The 12,090-nt window shown below is 47.3% G+C and overlaps 1 protein-coding gene across 2 annotated transcripts in view; it reads left to right on the forward strand.

The window, feature by feature from the left end:
* The first annotated feature begins 1,563 nt into the window (after positions 1 to 1,563).
* The window catches only part of LRIG1 (leucine rich repeats and immunoglobulin like domains 1), a 111,371-nt gene continuing 100,844 nt past the window's right edge, over positions 1,564 to 12,090 (forward strand). For both annotated transcript variants that reach the window (XM_021695031.2, XM_044921238.1), the window contains exon 1: positions 1,564 to 2,397. In XM_021695031.2, the coding sequence (XP_021550706.1) occupies positions 2,180 to 2,397 (218 nt within the window). In that variant the 5' untranslated portion in view covers positions 1,564 to 2,179. The remainder of the gene's footprint in view (positions 2,398 to 12,090) is intronic.

Genomic DNA, 12,090 nt, shown 5'->3' on the forward strand with positions numbered 1-12,090 from the left:
CTTAGAAGACATCAATTATGGAACAAAACCCTTTATTTTTCTTTTAAATTTTTAAAAATATTTTATTTATTTGACACAGAGAGAGGCAGAGAGCAAGCACAAGCAAGGGGAACGGCAGGCAGGGGAGAGACAGGCTCCCCGCTGAGTGAGGAGGGCTGGATCCCAGGACCCCAGAACTCAAGCGGAAGGCAGCTGCTCAACCAACTGAGCCACCCAGGCTCCCCAGAACAAAACCCTTTAAAAATGTTTTTGCTTATTCCTTCTGAGAAACATCTCCTCTCCTCCGTTTCCATAAAACACTAGTCAGATTTCATTTGCTGGAGCAAATGTTTTTCGACAGACTTGACTTGCTTAATTTTCCTGACAATGCGTGCAGTTATGTTAGAAACTTGCATACACTTGGAAAGGGACATGAGACACTAGGAAGCCAAAACGCCCAGAGGGGCAGCTATATATTACTGCGCTAATCTTTTCCCTTTCTCACAGTGTGTGTGTGTGTGTTTGTGTATGTGTATGTGTGTGTGTGCGCGCTCGCGCGCGCACGCGCTCCCCCTTGGACTTACGGTTTGGTTTGGATGCACAGTCGTAACACATGTCTACTATGTTCCGACTGGTAAGGGCTAAAGTTAGAAGATTTGTAACGATTACTGTTTTTCTTTCTCCTCTGTCTCTTGAAAACTGGCTTAAAAAGACTGATTTAAACAAATGAGCAAACAAAGCAACTCTTCATCGAAGGCTGAACATTTTCAGAAGTACTGTTTATTTAACTAACTAGGGTGGGAGCGTAGGTGGGAGTGTGTGCACCTCTTGAGACTTGGTTTCTGCAGTACACACTCATTTTGGTAATCGAGGACATACTGCTGGATTTAAGAGGTCAAGACCAAGTCAGGAGCAGAAAGGAGCTCCAAGTTGTGCGAAGAGGAAGGCGGCCACCCCTAGTGAGATAACTAAAGATGCCCCAACTGGTAGGAAATTTGCGGAGTTTTAAATCTGTGTCTTTGCTCCTGCAGGTCACCTGGAAAGTGGGTACAGATTTGCCCTGTATCCCGGCCCTATTTACAGCCAGGGAGAAGAGAAGAAACCTTGTGGCCAGACAACTGCAAAGCGGAGGAATTACCCTCTTAATCAACTTTCTCTCCTCCCCTAGACCCAGAGGGCACGTCTCCACTCCTCTCCCCAGCCGGCATCCCGCTTCTCCACCAACAGACAGCATGTCCCCTTTAAGAGTCAGAGGACGCCTCTCCCTTTCTCCTCCCAGTGCCCCCGCCCTTCACACCTAGGGTGGGAAAAGAGAGTGGGGCGGGGTAGCCGGATAGGCGGGGGGGGCGGGATCACGGCGAGCGCCCCAATGGCTCTCCGGGCTGGTCGCCCTGGTCTCCGGCAGCCAATGAGCAGTAGGCAGGGGGCGTGGCGGGGCGCTGTTGCAAAGCGTCCAACGTGGGCCGGCCGGAGGCCGCGGGGCGCGGAGCCCAGGGGGTGTGTGAGGGCGAACGGCCGGGGGTGGGGCTTCGGGGACCCGCCAGGGCTGGGCCGCCTAGAGGCCGGCGGCGAGCGGCTGATTGTTCCGCCGCGAGGTCGGCGGGGTTCTCGCCGAGCTGAGGAGCCGAACACAGCCCGGAACTGCGCGCGCGCTCTCTGCCTGCGGCGCTGGGACAGCGAGGCGCACGGGGCCCTCGGAGCAGTGCGGGGTGACCGCGCTGTCCAGCCCCGGGTCTGCTGCTGGGTGCTCGGAGCCGAGAGGAAGATGCATTGGGGCGCACAGGTCAGGCTGCGAGGCTGAGCGCCTTCCGTGCAGCAGCGGCGGCAGCACTGCCCTCGGCCGACGGCGGCGGCACTTGGCGTGCGCGGGGCCTCAAGAGCCGGCCAGGAGCGCGGCGGGAGGACAAGGAGTGTCGGCCGAGCAGCTCTTGCCCGGATCCGTGGGCTTCGCAGCGAGTACAGCCGGGTCGGCCCGGATGGGCGCGGGGCTCGCGGCCCCAGCCGGGCGCTGCGGAGCGGCCCGGGCACCGGGGGCCCGCTGAGCGCCGGAGCCGCGGCAGCGGGGAAAACTTGTGCGGGCGGCCATGCCCCGGCGCGGAGCCTAGTGCCGAGCGGAGTCCCCGCGGACCGGCCAGTGTCTGCGGTTCGTCCGGGACCTCGCAGCCCCCGCGCCCGGAGTTCGCCGCGCGCTCCAGACAAGATGGCGCGGCCGGTCCGGGGAGCATTCGGGGCCCCGCGCCGCTCACCCTGTTCTGTGCTGTGGCTGCTGCTGCTGCTTCGGCTGGGGCCGGCGACGGCGGCGGCCGACCCGCGACCGCCCTGCGCTGCCGCCTGCACTTGTGCCGGGGACTCGCTGGACTGCGGCGGGCGCGGTTTGGCGGCGCTGCCCGGGGACCTGCCTGCCTGGACGCGGAGCCTGTGAGTGCCGCCCTCCCCCTGAGCCCCGGGCGCTGTCACTTGGAGACGGGGCGGCGGGGGTGCTTAGCCGGGATGGGGGTGCGGGCTGAGGGGTGTGCGTGTGTGTGTGAAGTTGTATGGGCTGAAAACTGTTAGCAAGGCTTCGTAGTGGTGAGATCGTACATGGGGCTCCGGAGGAGAAAAGATTGTGCCTCGTGGGGTGTAGAGGTGAGCGAGCGTAGGTCGTGGGGGTGTGGAGGTGAGAACGTGGGCTGGTGAGCGTCCGGGGGAGAAACGAGTGTGCTAAGTGGGGTGTGGAGGTGAGCGAGCGTGGGTCGTGGGGGTGTGGAGGTGAGAACGTGGGGTGGTGAGGGTCCGGGGGAGGAAGAGTGTGCTCGTGGGTGTGGAGGTGAGCGAGCTTGGGTCGTGGGGGTGTGGAGGTGAGAACGTTGGGTGGTGAGGGTCCGGAGGAGGAAAAGAGTGTGCTCATGGGGTGTGGAGGTGAGAGAGCATAGGTTTTGGGGTGTGGGGGTGAGCGAGAGTGGGTCGTGGAGGTGTGGAGGTGAGAAGTGGTTGGCGAGGGTACGGAAGAGAAAAGATCGTGCCTCGGGGTGTGGAGGTGAGCGAGCATAGGTTTTGGGGTGTGGAGGTGAGCAAGAGTGGGTTGTAAGGGTGTGAAGGTGAATGGGCCCTGGGGTCTGAGAAGATCTGGGAGGTAGTGAGTGGGAGTCTGGAGGTGAGGGAATGTGAAGAGTAGAGGCGAGGGTGTTTGTGTGTGGGTGGAGAGTGGGAAACATCTGGAAGGGAGAGTGTGAGGAAGTCTGTCTGGGGTCTTCGGGTATGTGTTTCTTTTTTTCCTCTTCTGTAACCCAACTCTTTGGTGTCTGAGCTCCTTGGCCTTCCAGTGGGTAATGAAGGAAGGTGACTCTTGGCTCCAGTCTTCCATTTACATTATTTATTAGTGAGAGTGCATGTGTAGCAGCCTCCTAGTCCCCCAGGACCCTGGTGGCCTGACTTGGCTCTGGCCAGAGTAGAAGACAGCCTTCCCTGGAGGACTCCCGAGTTTGGGGGCTTTGAAAGTTATTGGATCTATGACCGCTGAGGGTGTGTGAGTCTCTTTCCACCTGATGGGCGTTAGGGAACTGTGTTCCAGACCCTTCTTGTCTATTCCACAGGGGCCCTGTTGGGCTTGATGATCCAGTGGGGTGGAGCCCACACTTCAGCATTTCTCCTCTGTAAATGTGCAAATTAGTTTTGGAGTACTTCAGGAGAGGGTGCCAGGGACATGGTTGATTTAAGCTGTTTGTGTCACCTGAAAGAGACTCTTTTCTGTGCTGTCAGGATTTTGGCCTATCAGGACTTAGTGGGACCCTACTTACAGGAGATTTGGCAGGAAAAAACTACTTTAGACTTCTATAAACATGGTAGAATATAATAGCCTTTTTTCTACTTCTAAGAAATCTGGTTCCTGAGTCAAAAATCCTATCCAGTTATCAGTAATTAGCATCTCTGCAGGACTATTAGTACTCTCCAGAAAAGACCTAGCTTGAATCTTCTCCTTTTCGGTTGAATAATTGGACATCTTTCCTAGAACATAGAGGGGCACGGAGTAACCTCAGGCATGACATTCACTGTTTAAAAAAGAGAAAACTGGTGATACAAGTTTTAACTGACACCTGTGGCTTCATCTAAGAAAATACGGTCTGGGTATCTGGCTGCTCTGAGGGGCAAGAAGAGAAGTTGATTTCTTTCCCCGGTGAAAACCCGGTACCTCTGAAAACAGGACACACATCTGGCACTTGGACCCCACTACATGTTGTCTAATGAGCAAGTACTGCAGAGTTCTGAAGCTGGACTTGGGTTGTGGTTAGGTTTTCTCTGCACTTCTCTGCTGCTTCTGTGGAATTCACTGACTTAGTGAAAACCAGTGGTCGTGGGGGGCTGGGGTTAATACAGGCAAGTGGCTGTTCTGTAGTGGGAGACAGAGCCCAGCATTGCCAGTAGGTAGTATTTTATTTACTTGGGGCAGTCTGGGGTATTGTGGCTTTTCCTCTACATAGTCCTAAGATCGTTTTTAAAATAAAAAATCATGTGGGCAGAATCGGAATAACTTCTGAAGTGTTCACCTGTTGGAAGAATGACTATCCGTGCCATATGTCAGTGGCATTGTGGGGAAAGCACTTAGTGCAGGAGTGGTGACTTCGCCCAGAGGACAGTGTGTCCTCTTATTTGTACTTTCCTGTGGTCACAAGATCCACTTTGCCTTGTCCTTTAATTTTTGGAGCAAAACTACTGGCCATTTTTTGGGCTTCCTGTTGCTTAGGAGTGACATTTCACATGACATAAATACCTTTCAAATTGCAGTCTTTTCCCTTTTACTCACACATTTGATGACCAATAAATACCAAACTGGGTATTTTGAGCTTCAGTAGATTTGATCATACTCATTATGGTGTTAACCGATTAGATTTTGAGATGTGAATGGTGATTTTTGATTAGTATGTGGCAATACCATGTTCGCTACAAAATGGGTATCTTTTGAAAAATATTTGTGAAATCATTTTTTTTCTGATTTAAAGAAAAATGAAGTGTGTGTGTGTGTGTGTGTGTGTGTGTGTATGTATGTTTTAGACCAGATTTCTCCATTTAAGTCATTAGTCTTGTTCTGAGTTTTCCATCGGGATATTTATACGGTTTATACTCGTGGCTGTGATTCAGCAAGACTTTAGGGGAGAAAGTCTCTGTATATAATAAAATAAAATATCTTGCAGTTTCACCAAGTTTACACCCTCCGAGTCCATTGTGTCTAGAAAATGCTTTGAGCTCGTTTATAACCCCATGAACTAGATTTACTGCAGCTAGTTCAAACAATTTCAGGCCGTGGGTTTGAGATAGAAGGGGACCTGTGGCTTTATGGAACTTTTTTTTTTTTTTTTTTTTGCTTTTGTAAACAGTGCATCTAATTTTGGAGTTGCTCCCTAGGCCTAGCATACGGAGAGTAAAACTTTGTAATAGTGAATGTAAATGCAGTTCAAATAGAAAAAATGATATGGCAGTGGTAGAAGGGAAAAGACGTTCATTCCTGGGGCCTGAGGATAACTTCTGCAGCACAATAACTTATGGTTGTAGTAGTTGAGCCATAACTGAGTCTGCCATCCCATTACATAGGTGAGATTGGCATAGTCCAACCAGCACATTCATGAATAGCACCAAGGATTGCCAAGCCTTATTCCAACTTCCCAGAACCTTAGAAGAAGTTGAACTTCTTAGAACTTAGATGTTTGCTTTCTTTGAAATTATTTTTGAGAGCAGGGCTTGAGAAGCTGTTGAAGCAGCATTAAATAGAATTTACCTTAGACTCTTCCCTGTGGCATAAAGTTGAGCACAGCATGTTGCTAGTGTAAGTGTTCTGGGGCTGAATGGTGGCTCATGGGATTGTGGTAGGAAGGAGGGCAGGCCCTGGAGGAACAAATCCGGATTCTCAGTCGTTCTTACTGTGTGTGGGGAGTGGGGGGACGACATAGCTTTGAAAGCAAGGACTTTCATTCAAGGACTCCAAGTGCGGTTATCCTGAGCCACATTAAGATGAGTGTATTGATTTGGGTCTCTTTGTATTATGTCTCCTTATGTGTTTGCAGTACCAAACTTAAATCTAACCTTGTCGGTTTTGGGCACGGAAAGTGGTGCTCGAGATTGCATTAGAAAATAAACACCAGCCAGAGGTTGCCATTGTAGTTGTGAAGCAAAGAGGGCCTTTGTTTTTCAAATTTTACAGCTGTGCTGGAAGGGCCAGGTGTGCAGGGTGTTGTGAATTAAGGATTTGGAAAATACTTCCCATCCTGTTTATGCAAATTAGCTTTAAAGTGATGATGACCAAATTGTTCCAGAACCTCAGCTGAGATTCTTTTGTGTGTGTGTGTGTGTGTGTGTGTGTGTGTGTGTGTGTGTTTAAGAAGTCATTATTGTCAGGATTGTCCTGATTAAGAAGTTGATTATTGTCTGCCCATTTTTCTCTTTGTGTCCCTATATAACTTAAGAAGAACTCAGCAGACCTTGAACATCTTCTGATTTATGAGGATGGACAAAGGGTGGTTTGGAATAGGGAACCTTTTAAACATGGCTTAATAGCAGAAAATCTGAAAGGTACAAGTACCTTCAGAGTTTTAGGGACATTTAGCTTGGGCTCAGAGTCCTTTTCTTTGCAATAGGTGTCAGAAGCCTGGCCTCCCTTCCCCTCCAAGATGGAGCACTTGTCAGTTACCTGTTTGAGTACGAGAAGTCTGGCAAATAAAATTAGTTGCCTTGAGAGAAAGACATACTATTTAAGTCCCTCTGGTATGAAATTATAGCTATCAAATCCAAGTTTTTGAATACTGTGAAATTAGGAAGTGTATGGAGACTCCCAAGTTCCCATATAAGTGAACTGTGTTGGCACACAGTGTCCCTCTTGCCTTTAGGATATGTCAGAACCGTTCATGCCCCCTTTCTCAGGGACTATTTTAAAAAAGAAAATACCTCTTTCCGTAATTACATTTGGTCACTAGATTTCACAAGCTTTGGACTTTGGAATGTATTGTCAGGAATAATTCATCATGTCCAAAAAAATGAAGATGATTCAGTGTAATGTAATAAGAGCTGTTTCCTACTGGATGTCCTGACGTCCTGGCACGCCAGGTCTGCTCCTCTGGCTAAAGGTTTCTCTCCCTGCGGTGCTCATTTCTTTGCCTGGGTTCCCCACGCAGCCTGCCCTGAGCACGTCGGGATGGCCTCTGGCTGACCTTTCTCTCCCTCAGACACCGGGCTCACAATGAAAGGGCCTCTCTCCCATTCGCAGAAGTGTCTCCTTGCTGCAAAGGCTGTTCAGCATCCTCCCTTTCAGGGTGGACAGGAATGTGAGAGAGCCACTAGGGTTTTGTGTCACTGAACAATGCACCTGGCCCAGTTCTGTGCACCTGCTAAAGCCCTAAAGGCCTGTTAGCCACGGAAGGGGTGGTTGTTTAACATGGCCTGTGGTTATTTTCAAAGTGACATCCACAGGAGAGAGAAGTCTGGAAAAAGGATTCATTGAATTCAAAGTCTCTATAAGTAATAATGGATGTTGGTTGTACCAGGGTCTTTTCTTTTTCTCCATTTGTTTAAAACTCAAAGGGATTCTTCTGACTTACCCCATAGGTTGAAGGACTTTAAGTTTCCTGCGCAAGCCTAATTTTCAACTCCTTTTGAAAAGAGCTTGGTGACATTTACTCACTGGGGACCTTCCCCCTCCTCAGCAACTGCAATTTGAAACCCTGGGGGTCTTTTAAAAGCCAACAGGACTCTGGGCTGTGTTAATATTCAGAGCTGTTTACAGTGGATGCAGTTTCAAAGGCTGAAGGCATTGTCTTGAGAGAGGAGGGAGGAGGGGTGGAAGAAAAATTCCCAGGCAGAGGAGGGGAAATATCTAGAAATCCCCAATGTTCCTTGGCCTGTGGGAAATTCAGGGACTGTTAGTGGTGTTTTTCTATGACTTAAGCATGACCTTGAGCCTATGCGGTTCCTTCCATCTGCCTCATGGCCTCAGTTCATGTTGTGTGTCAGTAATGTGATTGTCTACTGCTTTTGTAGCAAGTTAAAATCTGAGAATCAGTAAGAAGCTCAGATCTGTTCATATCTCCCCATGCAAAGTGGGACTTTAAAGACCAGAGGTTAAAATTTTCACAATAGTTTACCCTCTTGGAACCTGCACTTATTTTTTATATAACTGTAGAGTTTAATAGTACAGACTTACCAGTTTAACCGGCCAGTTCCATTAAGAAAGTTTCGACTGAAAAACTTTATACATGACCATTATTGTCATGAAGCAAAGTGAATAGATAAATCAAGATTGTCGAAAAAAAATGAAAATTGTGGTTTGTCTGTGGTCTAATTGGAAGTTGCCAATTTGTATCCTTGTTTTTGTTTTTGTTTTTGTTTTTTTGGAGGGGGTATGCTTACAAAGTTTTCTTATGCAAAGGCTTTTTGCTCTATATGTTTCTGCATTATTACATTTTATATAATCTAATACTTTATATGTGGTTTTTAATCCAAGTATGTTAGGCATACCCTTCCGAAACACAAGCTATAAGCCCAAGTGCTTAACAGAAGTCACTCAATTTCTTAAAAAGCTGTTCCTCCATTTTGCTGGGTTTCATGCTTTTTATGTCCTCCCTTCAGTTGTTCGCTTTGTCTTCAAAATGAGCATTCTCTGTCCTGGGTGTTGGCTTGGGTTATTGATGGGGAGAAGACTGGTTGAGGGTGAAGCCTTCTTCACTTCTACTCTGTTACGTATGTGGATGCCCTCATCCCTGGTGATCACACCCAGCACACACCCTTCACTAGGGAATAGCGATGAAGAGATTGAAAGTTATTTCTAGGGGCCATCCCTGGCTCCACTACCCCACAGCTCATGTGTGATTGGGGACGAACCTCCTTCCTTCATCTCTAAAAAGGGGATCATGATATTCTGTGTGGCAGTTGCTGTGAGGACAGAGTTAGATACCCATGTGTTCAGCCCACTTCCTCAATGGGAGTCTGTCAGCTCGCTGATGATTCTGGAGCATAGTTCAGAGGTGAAAGCCTGAGTAACTCAAATTTTGCATCTTCTCATGGCCAGTCCCTCCGTATCAGATTTCCTGGACAGAGGCTTCCTAGGAAAAGCCGACTTTTCTGAAATGAAGGCCTGTTTTGGAGTGGGCAGGTGGCAGGGCTCACATTCCACGCAGCCTTCTCTCGTGAAGGTTTTGGTGATATGTATGAAGTGAAACAAGTAACACTTCATGTGCCCTTGGTAATCTCAGACCAACCTGGCGGGCAGGCGGGAAGCTGTGCAAATTATACAAATTATACAATTAGCAAAAATTATTGAGGTGGTTTATAAATGTATTCCAGTTGTGCAAATACTTCTGTCTCTTTAGCATTATCCTTTGGGAGGTGGGTGTGGGAAGGAGGCAGAGAAGTGAGAGGCCCTTAAACTAATAATTTTATCCTATTATTTCCCTGGTTTCATTGAAACTGAACCCTACTGAGACGCAGGTCATGCCTCTTGGTCAATAGCTTGGAAAAATGCAGGTGCGCTCTTCCAGACAGAGGTTAGGTTACAGACTTTGGGGCCAGCTGAATGCTGCGTTGTACCCATTTCTCTTTGGAAGTATTTAAGGGTGGAGGAGGGGTGAGGAGAGTTGATTGTTGGGCTGTATACAGAGAGCTGGAGAGCTGTAACATTTTTCATTTGTTTTGGTTTGTTGGCCGTCAAATTATACGGGACACGGGTGGTGAGCACAGGGTCATTGGAGGAATCTGGCGAGGATGCCACCTGGAAAGCCCTTTGCTGTCGTTCCTTCTGTACCTGTACTTGCGTCCCTTCCCCAGTGAATGGCCATGATTCACAGCCTTGCCCACAGGAATGGCCACGATTGTTGGCGTCTTTATGACTATTTAATCTGGCATGACCCGTAAAGCCCATTGTGTGAACAACCAATCCGTTCATCTCTGCAAGTCCTAATACATCTTGGTTTCCTTCTGAACCAGGATGCAGGTTCCAATCACTGCTTGCTCAGTTTGTCTTGGCAGAAAGGTGGCATTCAGAGAGTCTAAAGAAAGCATGGCCTGTCTCTTTTGAAGCACTTTGCATTGATTATTCTTTAAACTTCTGGGGTGCACAGGTCTCTATAATCTTCCGAGGTCTGCAGGGTTTTCTTTCGTTTTGTTTTTTTCTCAAGGCATCATTATTAGGAAGACAATGAATGAAATGAGTGAGGGTCTATCCAGCAAGCAGAATTATCTAGTTGTTGAGAAACAAGGTGGAAATGATGGAGGATTTTTTTTAAAAGCTGATTAAAAAAAAATTCACAGCATCATCATCTTCTAAGACCCCTTTATGCAGCATTTAACAAGTGTCCCCCCCCACCCCTACTTCCTGTCTTTTGCTCCTTCCACCAATTTATAATCTGTCATTCAAGTAACTTGTCGCTTATCTTAGAGCATACGGTGCCCCGATAAATTCTCTCTCTCGCTGGATTACCTACTTGATGATAGCCTGTTAGATACACTGAGAAGGAACAAGCACTTTTGAACTGGGGGACAGATAATCCTGCTTTCATTCCAAACCTTATAGTTGCAGAGCTCTCTGTTTAAAAGCATTTGTGTCTCAGGCATTAGCACTTTGGGCTGGATAGAGAGAACTTGACAGGCCGGGCTCTGCCTGCTCAGAGACGGCTACCAGCTGATTGCGGGGTACGCTGTTGCGCCTATAACTTTTTTTTTCTTGCGAGAAGATCTAAAGAGTCTGATTTAAAAAAAAAAAATCTGAATGTGCAACCAGGGACTTTAAAGAAACAAACTCATGTCTGTTGGTTTAGGGTGTTTTTTCTTTCCTTTTTATTAAGGAGATAGCAGACATCTCTAGAAGTGTGCAGGATCAGTAGTGAGTTCTCTGTCCCGTCCATCAGCTTCAGCAGAGATCAACCCATGGCTCCTGTGTGATCGATGCCCCAACACACTTCTCCCCTTTCGTGTTTTTTGGAAGCCAATCCAAACATACCATTTCATGTGTAGATATATCAGGTATTATTATTACGAACAGCTTTATCGAGATATAATTCACGTACCATACAGTTCACTGTAGGGTGGTTTTAAGAAATGTGAATTTGAACAACTTTTGAAAAAAAAAATCACTGTTTAGGTGTGTTTTTCCAAAAGGAATTTTGGTTAAGCTATATATTTACAGAATGTTTATTGAGCACATACTGTGTGCGTTCTGAGTTTATGTTCTTGGAATAGGTGTTTTGGTCCTTCTTATGGGAGGTGCTTAGAAAGTTCTTTGGTCCTACAGTCCTTTGCCAGAAGTGTGCAATTCTGATTCCTCTGTCCTCTCGTAGCTCTTCATTGGGATGTTTCTATGATGCTATTAATTGCTGATAAGAAGCCATTAGTGAACAAACATAACTTCGAATGGGTCGTTTAAAAAGTGATATTTCAGATACTGTTGGTTAATAGAGGGGTAATTAGCCGGGTGTAGTTAGGTCTTGAGTCTGAACTGAGTTAACTGTTGTTTACTTTGCAAGGCCTGACCCTCCGGCTGTGGCTACTTGAGGCTGCTTTAAATAGAGTGAGAGGCACCCTGTAAGAAAATCCTCCAAAAGCAAAGAGCTACGTTCCTGGAACCCTCTGTGCTTGATTTAAACTTCACAGTCTTGAAAATGCTTTTCTTCAAGTAGCTGCAGAATGGTTTGGTTTGGTTTGGTTTTGTAAAAGTCCACGGTTTAGTTTCTCCACAGCCTGCCCTGCTGTTGTTATTTGGGGGAGACCCTTGGAGATTTTACACTGCCACTTAATTAGGAATCTGAATGGGAGTTCCCTTGTTCCCCAAGTTCCCTTCGCTCATCCTGGTCTGTGGAATGATTTCCGTATTCTCTCTGTGAAAATTGAATTCCATTTCGATTATGGGGTGTTCAGTGGTTTTAAAAGCTGTCCAGTGTGGTCAAGTGAAACTCATAGACATAGTAAGCTTCATTAAATGTACATGATATTTGATTAGACACCCATCTTACAGTGGATCCTACCTTTGGAAAAGTGGGGAAGCACATGCCAGAGGGTTTAAGGAAAGTTTATGGGGAAAAAGACTTAGAATTGAGAAATTTTGGCTGTGAACTTAATTTCTGTTTTGCACCTTGGGAGAACTATGTTCCTTCATCTGAT

The sequence above is a fragment of the Neomonachus schauinslandi genome, chromosome 1, assembly GCF_002201575.2.
Source record: "Neomonachus schauinslandi chromosome 1, ASM220157v2, whole genome shotgun sequence".
NCBI classification, from domain to species: Eukaryota; Metazoa; Chordata; class Mammalia; order Carnivora; family Phocidae; genus Neomonachus; species Neomonachus schauinslandi.